A 15289-nucleotide genomic window follows, 5' to 3' on the forward strand; every position below is an offset into this window, starting at 1 on the left:
AATGTTGTGTGATATGATATTAATAAATTGATTTTCAATTACCCATTTTGAATATGTGTTTTCGTGTTAATATTTATACAGTCTCTGCACAGTATTTTGCTCAACTTTAAAATTTCTTGTTAAGTGATGTTTATATACAAATAATTTAATCTCAAGTGCACATATAGATATATTATTTTTCAGGGTAAAAAAAATAAACAATTGGTGTTACACACAAATATACGCTATGCATAAATCAGTGGTGACACATAACAATATTACGAATGTTTCCTAACGGAAAGTTTACTTCCGGGATAAATTGTAATCAGGGTGCTCACCGTTCCGTTTAACCAAATGTGTTGCGTGGAGGGTTCCACTGTAGTAATGTGAGGTGATTGTGTTTCAAGATGGGCTAACAATGAAAGTAATTTAAGTTAAGTACAAAATGAGAAGAGAGGTGCAATTGAATTTTCATTCATAGGATAGAACTACCACTTACCATTTTCATATATTTTTATAATCGCAAATTCCTTGATAAAAAAAAAAGAGAAAGCTCTTGTAATTTATATTAAGTTGAAAGTGGATCAAAGTCAAAACTTGTGTGATTGTGAGTATGAATAATACATTTCGTGTGCAACTTCAAGTTAAAAAACTGAAGATGAAATGATATCACGTCTTTAGGACTTATACTGTTACTTTTTAGTTTTACTTAGCCTCGTTGTTATCATGTTAGGCCTATTTGAATTTTATTTAGTTACGCTGACAATGCTACATTGTTAGTGTTACGACAATATAGCCAGTATGCTTATTTATAAATATACAACTGTTACTGTTAGTACTAATGTTAAGATAATTTGTACAGTGTACTGCTAGTTTATTAAGTTAAAAAAAAATTAAACCACGTCTTTGAGAGAGAAAAAAATAAATCATATACTTTCATAACTTTTAAACTTAAATTAAACTTTAAAGTTAGTTAATTAGCCTAGTGTTTCCTTGGTTATAATCATACTCAGTGTCTCATATATTTATAATTTATATTACCTATTAAATCAGACTAAAATTCAAGCTCTTAAATCTTTTCCTTTTATATTAATTTATCTTGCAGGTAATTGAAAAAAAGTGTAAAAGCAGTTCTAGGGCTTTAATTTTGGGGGCTAACATTTACATTTGCCATGTGTGTTGAACCATTATACATTGGTTTTAATTTTGTTATAGAGACATTTAGATGCTTCAAGAATCTAATGACTTTATTTTTAGTGTCCGACTTCCTTGTTATTTTTGGATTGATATGTCCTTACATAGTGTACCTTGATTATTATGCCATATTGTCAGATTTTCTCATTTATTACTTGGCATTCCAGTATAGTTTACTTCTTTACATTGTGATGCAGCTTCATCTAGAAGACAGTTTTATACTATAATTAATCCAGTCATGATGTGGAAATTATAATAAATATAATGAACTTTTCCATAGTTTGATTACACAATCCTATTGGGTGTGAGTGGGCTGTCATTCCAACAGTAGTGTGCAGCAGGAAGAATAGGCTTAATATTGAAAGCAAAGTTATCAACCTTGAAAAAGGTGGACACCCCTGTGATAAATGTAAAACCTCGAAGCAGTTGTTAGACTGCATTAAAATTGGTACGAAGGCCAAAGCACAGAAAGAATAGGATTTTGTGAAGTATTTTCCACTTGTGTTCATGGGGAAAGAAAATTTATTTCATTTAAATCTCAGTATGATGGAAAATGTACATGTGAATCTTTGTAATTGAATACTTTACCTTGTGAAACTAATTTGTAACTTTATTTATTATGTGTTAGTAAAAAGTGTAACTTAAAAAATACTAAATCTCATTCAGCTAATTGGTTATCATTAACCTGATGACAGTATTATTCAATAAGAGGGACCCATCAGATGTACTATTTTTGTGCTTTGGTCTATATGGCCGGTAGCAAACTAGATGATCAATGGAAATGTAAGAGACACTGATGGTGATTTTTATGATGAAAGTATTGTTCGATATAAAATTACAGATAGGCCTAAATAAAATACTTGGTAGGAAAATTGTTCAGTTTTAATACAGGCTGACATTTTAGTGTTAATGAATTGTTTTAAGCTGCAACTTACAAAACAGCATACTAGAACTGTTATTATTTGATTTATTATTGATGTATAGTATATGTAAATATTAGTTGTCTGAGTTTTCAGTTGGATTGTTTTGGATTTGATAGGTGACTAACAGACTTACTGACAATTAAAAACATCGTTATTTTAAAGATGGTAATTAATGATTCATTTTTAAAGCTGAAATGTGTCAACTTATATTTACCCCACAGATTATCCCATTAATGTGGCATACTAAATAATCACCTATAACTATAAACTCCTTATGTTTTTTATTCCCATTCTGGACCTTTTGTTTTCCTTCCTTTCCATAGTACCTCATCTGCACAATCTAAAGGCTGAAATCTCTTTTTTAATAAAACCTACTCATTGCAATTAAATCCTCTACTTTTAGCCCTGTTAATACTGTTTCTAACTTCCTGAAAGTATTACCCCAACTACAATTTGGAAAAGGTTCTGAGAAGAGCTACTAGGATAAGTCCTGAGTTGGAAGTATTAGTTTAGAGGGACAGGGACACATTAAGATCTCATATTTCCATTGATGAAAGAAGGGTTAAAAATTATGTTATTGAAGTTTGCAAGATTATCCAGGAGAACAGTGAGATAAAAGTCTCCGATATATTCTGAAGAAAATAGGAAGAGTGAATGCATAAACAAGTTTATGATTTGGAGTCAATCAAGACTGTAGAGGATGCTAATATTTTACAGAGCATGAGAGGGGAATGAATAGATTTAGTAAAAAAAAAAAAAAACAAACTTGAAGGTGAAATTTTTGCTGTTAGGACTGAGTGTGCAAGGATAGCCTTGAAAGACTAAAAGGTCCATTGTTATTTGTATGTTATGTTAGAAGAAGATTGTTCAAACCCCTGACAATTTTGAACTCCTGAATTGAATCATCTGTAGTTTTATGTTTGATGTGTTCAGGCCTCCCAGCGAGCCTGTAAAACCTGTTTTTCAGAGCCTTGACTTTTAAAACTTATATAATTGTCAAAGTTCCTGTAATAATGCATAACAACCTGTAAAAAAGTTTATTTACAGAATAGAATTTGTTGCTGTTCATGTAAAATGTAAAATTCAGTTTTTAATTGTAGCTGTTGTGTGTGTGCCCCAAACCAGACTCTCATTGGCCAGCAACCCATGAAAATTCTCAGTTCCAGAGTAAGATAGATTATCCTTGGTTGTTAGGTAGATGGTGGAAAACCACTGTGTCAAATATATACTTATATTTGTTTCTATAGGACTTAATTGACTATAACATAGCACCCTCACAAAAAAAAAAATTAGCTAAAAATAGCCTGTATTTTGCTCAACTTCCAGCCTTTATTTTAATAGCTGGCAGAAGCAGTCATTGCTGGGTGGCCTGTCTGTTGTATTTCTGACACAATTATTTTCCAATAACCCTTTGAAAGCAAAAATTGTTTATCTGTTCAAATGTTTTGCTATTACTTTCTTTTTAGTTCAAATTATTATATGTACTGGTACACTCTGTGAGGCCACTTCATTGTCCAATAATATAAGCAGTGGGTTATTGAACAGTAGAAGAAATATTGTTACAACATTATAAGTCCATTTTGCTTTCCATTAAACTCAACCATTAAACATCCTAAACTTACCATGGTTTATCTAGCTATTCTGTGCATTTGTGATTTCACATTTGTTGATTCACTGTCATTAAATAAAAATTATATCCCCTTCCAGTTTTTCCTCATAAAAAAAATCTTTATCTGAATGGCCATAAAGGTTACTTTGGCATCTAATTGTTTTTCTTAAATATTTTAGGTTATTTGTTGACTGTTGCCTGTGATCCAAGATGGGCAAACTATTGTCCAAGATTTTTGGCAACAAAGAAATGCGAATTCTTATGCTTGGATTGGATGCTGCTGGAAAAACAAGTATCCTTTTGTATGGGTTTAACAAATTGGTATGTTTAACTTGTATAGTGTAATATGTAAATTTCCTGTCATTTTTAATCAGCATTCAAGGTGCCAAATACTTGTGTTTGCAAAACTACGTTTCATTATACTTTTTTTTATATTAAAAAGAGATTGTCATTTTTGAACCAGTAAAACATATTTTATCCATGTTTTGGGATGATTACACTTGTTTGTGTAATTTTGCAAGTCTTCTGATATATCTACTACATGTATTTAAAATGATGAATTTTTTTTGCAATTTCTGCAGAGTTTTTGTTAATGAAATAAAGGGTACTACAGATTAGAACACCATTATTATCATTATTAATCATTAATGCTGACCCATAATTTGAAGGTTGTATAGACTATAGCATTCCTAAATGTAATTGAAATCCCTAACATACAAAAAAAAATTTTCTTGTTAATTGCAATGATTTTTTAGATGTGATGTTAAATTATGTTAGAATATTTTTTTCAAGCTTTATTGAAATGGTGGTTAGATTTCTTAACCAACACACAGCAATTTTATACAAATTAAAACTAGGACAGTCAGTGACGACTATACCAACAGTAGGATTTAATGTTGAAACAGTTAAATACAAAAATGTCAAATTTAATGTATGGGTAAGTTGTTTATCTTTTTTACTCTTTAATGAACATATTTAAACATTTGCTAGTTTAACCCTTTCAAAATGGGTCACGGGGGTGAAAAGCCATGTCATCTTGTTTGTTGACTCATATTCAAAATTTTATTGAACTACTGTTTCATGAATTTATGTCAATAAATTTTTTATCAAACTGTAAATTATAATTCAAATTTTAGTACTATATATTACTCAATTTCTTAATTCAAAAGCAAATATTAAAAACACAGATAAACATCGATTTTTGTGTGTCATGTGGTGTGTTGAATGTAGCACTGGTTCAAATTGGATGTTTGTGAAGTCAAAATACTAAGTCTATAGTTTTGTACAAATTAGAAACTCAAATTATTGATGTTGACAAGCTTGAATATAAAATAAGAGCCTCTTTTCTTTTCACTTTGTTAAGATATTGCTCATGTAATAAATCAAACACAGTGGAACCCCACCCACCTCTTTCCGTTTTTGGAAAAGCTCCCTTATATACACTTACTTCTATATATGACATGAATAACCAATTGGAAGCTCAGAATGTCCCCCTAGTGGCTTTCTTAGCATTTTAATGGGCTTGGCACCATTTCTTTGTTTTGAACCAATATTTCAATGAGGTGGGGTGTGTCTTTAGTCTATTCGAAATTTCATATTTTTTTTAGACCAAAATACATCTTGGTTACTAAGCTTGATAAATTATAGTGGAATTCTATGGTATTAATGTAGTAATTTATAATTTTTTGGTTATTCAAACATACATATATAAAACCTAGAAGAAAATATTTTTTCATGTCTTCCACGTGCAAATTTTTTAAAGGCTTAGCAACCTATGTCAAGCAGCAACCAAGTACAAAGGTTATAACTAGAAGAGATAATTGTTTGCTTTACTTCTTTATTTACTGTTCTATGTTTTAAGAAATGTTTTAGAATTTATTTCAAAATAGCAATAATCTATATACATATATAATGTATAATAATTGAAATGTCACTGTATTTTATAAAATACTACTCTACTAAATCAAAGCCAAGACAAGTTACTTTGTAAAGACCAAAGGTCAGATTTATGTTATTTGATACGGTAACATGAGTGCACGTGAGCTGCGTCATTGTAACTTCTGTATTGTTAGCCAGGCATGGCTGAAAGGTCAATATAATAAAAATAATAAATATATATAAATGTATAATTTTATGAGATTTAAGCTAGTTAGTCTAAAGTGAAGGATCTGTTCAAAAGAAAAAACGTATATTTGGTAAGAGTGATTGACAGAATTTTACTCCAATATGACAAAAAGAAAAAGTGTGAAGAGACTGCTGCAACTTTTCACACAATGTGAGAGAGGAGGAGCTAAAGGCTTAAAGAATCTAAAGAACAGTGAAATGTTTAAATTGTAGAAATGTTAGTGCAGTTAATAAATAATAATTGAGAAAATTAAAAATTTTGATGTTTTATGCATTGTGCAAAAGTATAAGGTAATTCTATTTTTCCCAAATGGTTGGGTCCCTAGAACTAAAAAAGATTCAAATGCTAGTGCTAACACAAGATGTGTGGAACAATCAGCATCGGTGGATGTAGTGACTTCAACATTCTGCAGAGTGGCATGCTCATTTACCAAATATCAGTTTGATTAAGAATATGCAGGACAATTTTGGGTGATGCTTCATATCCTGTCAAGCAATTCCAGACCCTAAATATATCATGAAAACAGATCTTGTAGAGGAGTGGTTGAGGACACCACAGTACTTTACCAACATGCTGTACCATTGGTTTTAGGCTCCCTTTTCTGTTTGTGTGACTGCATGCTATGTTGAAATGTTATGAACTATTAAGGTATAGTGATCTCTGTTACATATTAATTGATAACCATAGGCTGAATGGTCAAGCATTTCTATTTGGGATCACATAGTGGATCTTTAAATGATTGATTTGCATTAAAGTGAACTCAAGTTGGATATTATTTTGTGGCAGCGATCTTGCTTTGTCATAACTAAAACTATAAATTTTTCTACATGATATCTTGTCGTAAACAAATGAAAACCTTGGGGGGGTATTGGAGAGCAATTTACAGCAAAATAAACTTTATTGTAGGAATTGTAATGACACTTCTAAAAGAGAATGTTGGTCTTGAGGTGAAAGTGTACACAGTTGTAAATCATAAGGTAGAAATGAAATTTACATGTTTTTACATTGATAGGATGTTGGTGGTCAGGACAAAATCCGCCCATTGTGGAGGCATTATTATACTGGAACTCAGGGCCTTATCTTTGTTGTGGACTGTGCTGATCGGGACAGAATAGACGAGGCACGTCAAGAGTTAAATAAAATAATTAATGATAGAGAAATGAGGGATGCTATTATTCTTGTTTTTGCCAATAAACAGGATTTGCCAGAAGGTAAGACTTATTTTATAAATGTCTGCATCAAGGTTTTACTAGATGTTTTGGTGGGTAAATGGAAATACTATATGCCAATTTATAATAGAAACTTTTTTTTTAAAAGTTACATCATTTTATAAATTCAAAATTTAACCTATACAAGCTGTGACATTTATGTGGTTACTACCTTGTTTTTATCAAGATAATCTATAATAATTGCACCAAGGGTACAGTACACAGGAAAGATAATTGCTCTTGTTCAGTTAAAAGTCCGAAACTTAACCATATGTATAGTTGTCTTTATTGATAATTACCTCAAGTTGACTCTGTTGCTTTGCAGTAATCATAAATTATTTTTCATTAGAAATAACCCTCATAAATTTATAAGTTAAGGCTATGTTATAGCTGAAACTGGAATGTTATACTAAGTTTTATACTAAGAACATATAAATCTGGTTAGTACTTCTGGGTTTGAGTTATCTGCTAGATTAATTTTCTTAAGAATAATTTAAAACTTATGTTAAAAACCTGAGTTTTTATAACAATATTCTTACAAGAAAGAATATTACAAATAAGTACAACTATTACAGAATAATTACATTGTCATAAAACATTAGAATTAGGCCTAATACATTTTTAAACACTATTCTTAGGCTTAATTCTAACATTTTATAATAAATGTAATTGAAATCGTTCTTCACCCACTTGTAAAAGGTGTTCACACCATAACAGTTATTAAAGAACACTGGTAAATAACATACCATATGTTTATATTTTTCATTTTGTCAAAATTACAAGTTCTACTGACATCAGTAAAAAAGATTGTGTTAGGTTATTTTCCAATAATAATAATGAAATTTTCTATTTTTTTTTATGAAATAATTTCCAAATCTGAACTAACTGGGAGAAAAATGATTTAAAAACATCCCATTTTTCCAACATATTAAGTTTATTAGTAATTAATGAATGGCATAGCTCTCATTGCATATGTTTTTCCTTAGTTTTAATAATTGTCGTTTTCTAAGGAAGACCATAATAAAAATTAACGGTGTCAAGTTAGAGGAACTAAAGACTAAAAAATCAATCTTTTTCAGAAAACTTCTGATGTTTGTTTCATTTGTTGCTTTGTTGTAGATGTATGATTATTTTGTGAATTAGTGCAGTTGTGTCAGACCCCTGTTGCATTTGCATGCTGATTGTGCATCGTACAATATGTGTTGGCTTTTGATCTATAAATTAGGACCCCCTATCAAACATTCCGTGTATGGGCCTGTGCTTCGCCAGCTTAGATAAGGCATTCACACCATAACAATAATCTGTTATACTGCATTTGTCACTAAACGATTATTTTTCCAGCACTGATGAGTGAATAATTTTATTATTCAATTTATTACCATCTGGACAAACATTTTATGTCAAAATATGTTGAAATGAGTATTGAGGTGCTTTGTGTTCATTTTTAAAATGAAGTGTGACAATATGCTGAAAATTGCTTTCTCATCTGTATTTTCATGGATAGACAGTTTTGTACATAAAAATACAAAACCGTATAAGCTAAGTGCTTTCTTAACCAGAGGGAGACTGCAAGGTTACATAATTTTTAGTTTGATGGATCTATTGAATGTTCTTTTGTTATTTCTCACCTGAATATTTTTCATTTTCAAATGAATGGAAAGGGTACAGCCATAGTATTTACACTACAAAGATTCATTATGTAGGACATGAGGGTTTTTTAAAAAAAACAGTTTATAACAGATGTAAAAATATGTATGTTCTGATAATGTCCATGAGTGGCCAGTACAAAGATGAGGTTGCAGATAGCTTACTAGGAGGCCCTAGGTGAACTGCATAGATGCATGCTTATAAGAACTAGCTTACCTTATGTTTATATTATATAGAAATGAGTGAGTGGATATTTAAGTGGTGTTTTGTAGAGAAGTATCTTTATACACTTTGTAATAACTAGAATTACTTTTCAGATATGTCTTTAACCATTTTAGAAACTCGTCACAGTTATTTTATGTTCAGCTACATTCAATCAACAGGTTAAAAAAACAACAACTAGTATTAGGAAAGTAGCCAAGATAATTATATGGAATCATTTAATCTTTCAAAATACACAAATTAGTTGATGTAACTTAAACTTAAGGGATGAGCCCTTTGAGAGAATGGTTAAAAAAACAACAACTAGTATTAGGAAAGTAGCCAAGATAATTATATGGAATCATTTAATCTTTCAAAATACACAAAGTAGTTGATGTAACTTAAACTTAAGGGATGAGCCCTTTGAGAGAATAACCTTGGTATACTCAAAGTTGACAAAATAGATTGTGGTGGATTTTCTAACTGAAAAGATCTCACACATACTTTTGGATGAAGATGTAAGAGTCCATGAACACTGACAAATCTCTTGCATTTCCTTGTTTTTACTAAATTTCCAACACCCTATTCTGCTGACACATCTACTCGTTACTCATTGCCTCTTCTGTTTTATATATTTACATTTTCTTAGTGTCTCTCCTCATTGCAAACTAATTAGCTCCTAAAATGCCTCTCATGATGTAAGATCTGTAGTAAATAATGTACTAGAATTCAAGAACAAAAACAATTCTTGGGCATTCTGTAACAGTTACCTGCTTAATGAAAGACAAAATATTACTACGTGGTTGTATATTTACAAATATACGAGATGTTTCCAGTTGACCACTTGTCATTATCTGTCATGAGAGAGGTCATATTTCATTCATCTGTTAATGTGGAAAAAATGTTCTCTGTAGTGTCATAAGAGAAGCAATATTTCATTACATTTTTATCATTATTATTTAAGTTCTAACCAGTATGAGGCAGAAATAGAATTTTGATTTTAAGTAATCACTAGAGAAAATTATATTTAATCTAAGTCCTACTTGTGAAAGTTGTTTTAACTGAGCATGTGGAACACAGCTAATATTTTGTAATATTGATCACAAATGTACAAATTGAGATAACTGGACAATTAGATTGGTAATTTGTCCACTTATTATAACAAATGACTCCATCTGAAACAACATGTCGATGATAGGATTCTGTGCAATGTTAGCTCCACTTCTTAGTGAGCAAGTCAAAAGAGGTGTGAAAGCAATAATAATGATGTGCTGATGCCATCTAGTGTAAGAGATCATCATCAAATTGCTTTACATTTTATTTTAATTTGTAAATATCTTTGACTCATTGACTGTTTGTATGAACACTTGAGTAAACAGTATTTTAGAAATGTTTTCAAATATTTGACCGCGGCTCCCTTTTATATGTAAATCATGAAAGAAATAATTTTGCCACATTGAAGGCTACGATTAATCTGTTACAATTTTCTTCATGAAATAAGAATGTTTAACAAAAAAAGACAGTACTTAGTATTAACTCTCATCTTGCTGATTTTAATTTATGTTCAGTGACCTTTTCCTGCTTTTTTAAGGTTCTTTAAAGGTGATACCAACCATTAATATCTAACAATTGTTCTTCAGTCACTAGAAGCACATGATCTATTTTATCTCCATAGATGACTTAAGTTATGAATTTTAACAGATTCCTCACTAGCCAGTGGAGGACATTTTTGTTGAAAAACAAAACAAAAAACTACCCAGTTCAGTTTTTCTTACTTTGAACTGAAATTTTTTGGACATTTTCATTGGCTGAAAGAAGGCATTTCCTGCACTCTTTTAGTGTTGGGGCTGCAAAAAGTGGTTTGGAGTAGTTAGGTTACTGAAATTTGTCAGCACACCAAGAGTTTAACAGCCAAGCATGAAAGTCTCCAAATCACATGCAGAGGTATTCAGGAACCATTTAGAACCACTTTGGTAGATATTGTCCAGCAAGCTGAGTACAATATTATGCCTGTAGCTACTTTCAAAGTGTTCCTGTCTGCTCATCCTACTGCTGACTATCATGATGCTTCGATCTTCCCTACTGAATTGCAGGTGAAATCATTCATATCTCGATTGAAATCTAAGCATAAAAAGGTGATGGCAGAAGCATAAAAGGTTGGCAATTGCTTAATTAATGATGCTGAGAATGTGGCTTTATTGATAGACCTTAGTACTAGCTATTATGGAGACTTGAGGATGCAATATTTCACTTAAAAATTTATCAATTAGCAAATGAAAACTTGTCTCAAAAAAATACGTCCAAAATCGCCCTCTTTGGGAGTTTCCATGTTGAACTTACTTTTAATATTTCACAAATTGTAGTGTGAAGACACCCCTTGGCTCATGAGGGACGTGTTAAGATATTTTTTGAAAGTAATGTTGTTTTGTTATAATTTTTTAGTATTACCAATACTTCGTACAACAAACTATTTTATTTACCATTTGTTCTTTTTGTTTACTGGCTTACATTAATTTATTTAACTCTCATAAGTAGTGTTTCCAAACTAAAATAAAATGTGACTTGCATACATTTATTTGTTCTCTTTGTAGCCCTAATTATCATTACTGAACCCAGTCTTAGTTCCTTTTTTTTTGTTTAGTGAAGGTGTGCTTCTTTATGTAATAAATAAACTTTCTTTAACACAGTCAGTACCAGTTTTAGCAGCCCATTTTCTGTAGTGGTAATGCAAAATGTAAAGCTACACTTTATTAATGACAAAGTTGTCTTTAAAATCACTAGTCAACCTGTGTAATAGCACTGTATTTCTTATCTAAATATAATTATACTCTTATTATGCTTGCAAAGATGCTGTAATGAGCACAAACTTAAAAGTCTGATAAATTAATGGATTAATACATAAGAATGTATACTTTGAAGAATGAAATGATGCAATCATATTAACCATACAATGGGAAAATGTCTAACTTGTGTTTCTTTTTTCACCATATCCTTTGGCCTTTTGTAATTTGTCAAATTTATCAAATAAAATTGATGATCTGGTATATTTTAGCATATGACAGACATTGTGGTTTAACTTACTGATATTATATTCATCATCTAAGATTAGTCTTCATATTTTGGTTAAAGAGTGATTTGCTTTTTGTTTGCAAACTAGATTTATCTGTCTAATTCTAATACAGAACATATTTAGGAATGCGGTTGAGTCATTTCTCAATTAAAAAAATTATACAACCAATTATATGAAATTATGTATATCCAAATCTTGATATGATAACTCAAGACTTCTCTTGCTATAAATTTAAAACAGGTACTTTAAATGAAGAATTTGTTTGTAATGTGTTTATATAGCATATTTCACCTCTGTTTTACCAGCCATGAAACCCCATGAGGTGCAAGAAAAACTTGGGTTCACTCGTATTCGTGATCGAAATTGGTATGTTCAGCCTTCTTGTGCAACAACTGGTGATGGTTTATATGAAGGGCTTACTTGGCTGACCTCAAACTATAAATCCTAAAATGAAGTAAACAGTAAGAAGAAACTGATAATTTTCTGACAAATATTTTCTGAAAACTATCAAAGAAGGATGCAACCTTTTGTGATGTAGGCATGTCTTCTCTTGACCTCTTTCATAAGGAAGAATCTTTAAAGGTTAATAAGTCCAGTCTTCCTTATACACTCAGTTTAAATCATAAACTACATGTGTGTGTGTGTATTTGTCAAGATTTTAAATGTGTTTATACTGAAGGGACATCAGTCTACTTGAAGCAAAGTAAACAAAGCGTGCATATATTTTCATTTTCAGACAAAATATTGTTATATGTAGAGTAATCAAAGTTGAATGGTTAAAATATTATATTAAATCTATGTGTAAATAAATTAGACTTTTTTTATCCAAGATTTTAAGTATTAGTATTGTTTTGTTTATTTTGCAAAGAGTGGAATAAGTTACATTTTTTACATCAATAAACCTTTTCCTTTTCTATTTTTTCCATCTCCAACAGAAATATGTATAGGTGTTACTAGTTAAAAGATTATAAAAATACTTTAATGTTACATCCAGAAATCTTTTTCTAACAGCAGGAAATAAATCTGAGTTACAAAATTTTTAGAAAGTTATCTTGAAAGAGAACAATTATCTTTCTGTTTTATTAATGCACACCTGTTGAAAGTGAATAATAATGACATTAATTTAGTAAAATTATTCACTTGAAATAAGCCTAGATTTAGATTAAACATTTTTATGTAGAATTGTGAATAACATACCATTTGAATTAGCAATTCTTATTAGTTTTGTTATGTTTTTGAAAATTTTTTATGTATGTTAGTTAACATTTGTATTTTTTAACAAAATATATAATCTGTGGACAGTCATTTTTAATTGGTGCTGTATCTCAAATTGCACATAACCATAAAAAAAAAAAAACGTTTTCTTTTGGTTCCAAATTCTCTTTTTTTTTCTTCTGAGGGTATCACTTTCTAAATAACTGGTGGAAAAAAATTTCAAAGCAAAACTTATGGAAAATCAGGAAATTATCACAGAAAATCCAGACTTGGTTTCTAAAGTGAGGAAAATTTCATTTTTTATTAACCTTATGAAATATATATCCGGATCCATGCAAAACCAAAATTAGGATATTTATTTTCTTGGTGTGTAATAATGGGATTAATTATAAAGAAACACCTTGCATGCATATTCTATGATTTTTTCCAAATTTTTATCTTAACAAGAGTAATATAGCAGCTTAGGTGTTTTTTTATAAAGACTTGTAACCAGATTAAACATCAAGTATGAAAAAAAAAAGTACAGGCATTCTGTGTCCACACTTTTGAATGTGCCTACACATACAAGATATGATCTAACAAAGTAACCACATTGTAAGTCATAGGTAAGGTTGTTTTTGTTTTTTCTTACAGTTTTTATAACAGACATTCTTAACCTTCAGAGAATTAATTAGGCCTAAACTAGAAGCTTATCACTTAAGTGATATTTAGTTAATTTACTCAAATGTCATGTTGTAAGATATATGTTGTACAACTTCATTATTTTACCACTTTCAACTCCAGCAAAAAAAATACTATTTTTTGTAACAAAACCAACTCCTCTTTCAAATGTTAGAAAAAACTTCATTGTTGCAATATAATGGGTAAGCATCTATTGAATTGCACTTTGTTACGTTGCTATCGTTTATTTGAACTTTTTTATTTCTTTGAAATGTACTGCTAAATTTTTTTAGTTTTTTGTAAAACTTTGGTTCTTGTTTTGATATTTAAAAAATACAAATGAAATAAAATCTATTGTTAGGTGTAGTTTACAGCTTTGTGGTTTTTGTCTCTGCTAATTAATAATCTCAAACTTTTGTCAATTCTATTGTGAGGTATACTTATTTTACAGTTCAGTGTAGCATGAAGTAAGCTGCTAAATAATTTAGCATCTCAAAATTAATGTTTCAGTTATTAAATGTTTCTTAAAGATTCCTTTACTCTGTACTGTTTGTCTTTGTTCTAAAAGATTGCTTATTCGTTTTTAGCTCTTTTAATCTATTTAAAGCTGATGTTTTTTTTTTAAAGAATAAATCATGTTTGTACTATGAACTTGTTAATTTTGCTTTAATACTCAATTCCATCACAAATATATGAGGCTGGAACCCAATGTGTTTGGTATAGTTATAAATTTACAGGTGGTAAAAGATTGGTACAAGCTATAACTTTGCCACTTGATACAAATGTATAAAAACATTTATGGAAACCCAAAAACATAGGGGTGCTGTAGTAAAAAAATGTCATCAATTAGTAGGGCTGTTACAACTACCATCTGTCGGCTATTGAGCAATACTTAATATTATATGATACATGTTATTGAAAGAATGCTTCATGCTGTAGAAATGGTTTTTATAACCTAATATTTTTATTGATAATCTGAATAATCCATTTTTTGATATCACTACTTTTTGTGTAAATATATATCTTTACAAAAATGACCACTAGGTTTTAAGGATTTTTCTATTATAGATATATATATATATATATATATATATTCTTGCAACTGTTGAAACACTACCTATTAATATACCTTCTGATACACACACACACACACACACACACACACACACACACACACACACACACATATATATATATATATATAAAAGTAAATATCTTGAGAAACTTGAAATATCTGTAAAGTTGAACATTATAAAAAAAAATTTTGTACAACAGTTACCAAAAATTACTACATTTTACAACTGGCATGAATCAGTCTTTGTTTTTGGCCAAAAACTCTAGATAATAAGCTCTCTACAATTAAAATTCAGAATAACATCAGAAACATGGTATTATACAGGGAGTCCAAATATTTAGTGATGTATTACGGACTTAAAATATGATAAGATAGTAACAGTT

General features: G+C 30.0%; 1 protein-coding gene across 3 annotated transcripts; it reads left to right on the forward strand.

The window, feature by feature from the left end:
• Nucleotides 1–291: 291 nt before the first annotated feature.
• On the forward strand, nt 292–14482 carry LOC106461171 (ADP-ribosylation factor 6-like). Of its 3 annotated transcripts, none has more exons than XM_013920966.2 (5): nt 292–413; nt 3885–3997; nt 4539–4642; nt 6843–7041; nt 12262–14482. In XM_013920966.2, the coding sequence occupies exons 2-5, from the start codon at nt 3916–3918 to the stop codon at nt 12402–12404; spliced, it is 528 nt and encodes a 175-aa protein (XP_013776420.1). In that variant the 5' UTR covers nt 292–413; nt 3885–3915; the 3' UTR covers nt 12405–14482. The 3 variants fall into 3 exon arrangements, with proteins under 3 accessions (XP_013776420.1, XP_013776419.1, XP_013776421.1); XM_013920965.2 differs by having other exon boundaries at nt 310–586; XM_013920967.2 differs by lacking the exon at nt 292–413 and adding an exon at nt 653–778.
• The last annotated feature ends 807 nt before the right edge of the window (nt 14483–15289 follow it).

Source organism: Limulus polyphemus, unplaced genomic scaffold (assembly GCF_000517525.1).
Source record: "Limulus polyphemus unplaced genomic scaffold, Limulus_polyphemus-2.1.2 Scaffold908, whole genome shotgun sequence".
Classification (NCBI taxonomy): Eukaryota; Metazoa; Arthropoda; class Merostomata; order Xiphosura; family Limulidae; genus Limulus; species Limulus polyphemus.

Coding starts and splice junctions, on each gene's coding strand:
- LOC106461171 (XM_013920966.2), top strand. CDS start 3,916: ATGGGCAAACTATTGTCCAAGATTTTTGGCAACAAAGAAATGCGAATT. Junction 3,998..4,538: donor GGATGCTGCTGGAAAAACAA/GTATCCTTTTGT, acceptor ACCAACACACAG/CAATTTTATACAAATTAAAA. Junction 7,042..12,261: donor TAAACAGGATTTGCCAGAAG/GTAAGACTTATT, acceptor CTGTTTTACCAG/CCATGAAACCCCATGAGGTG.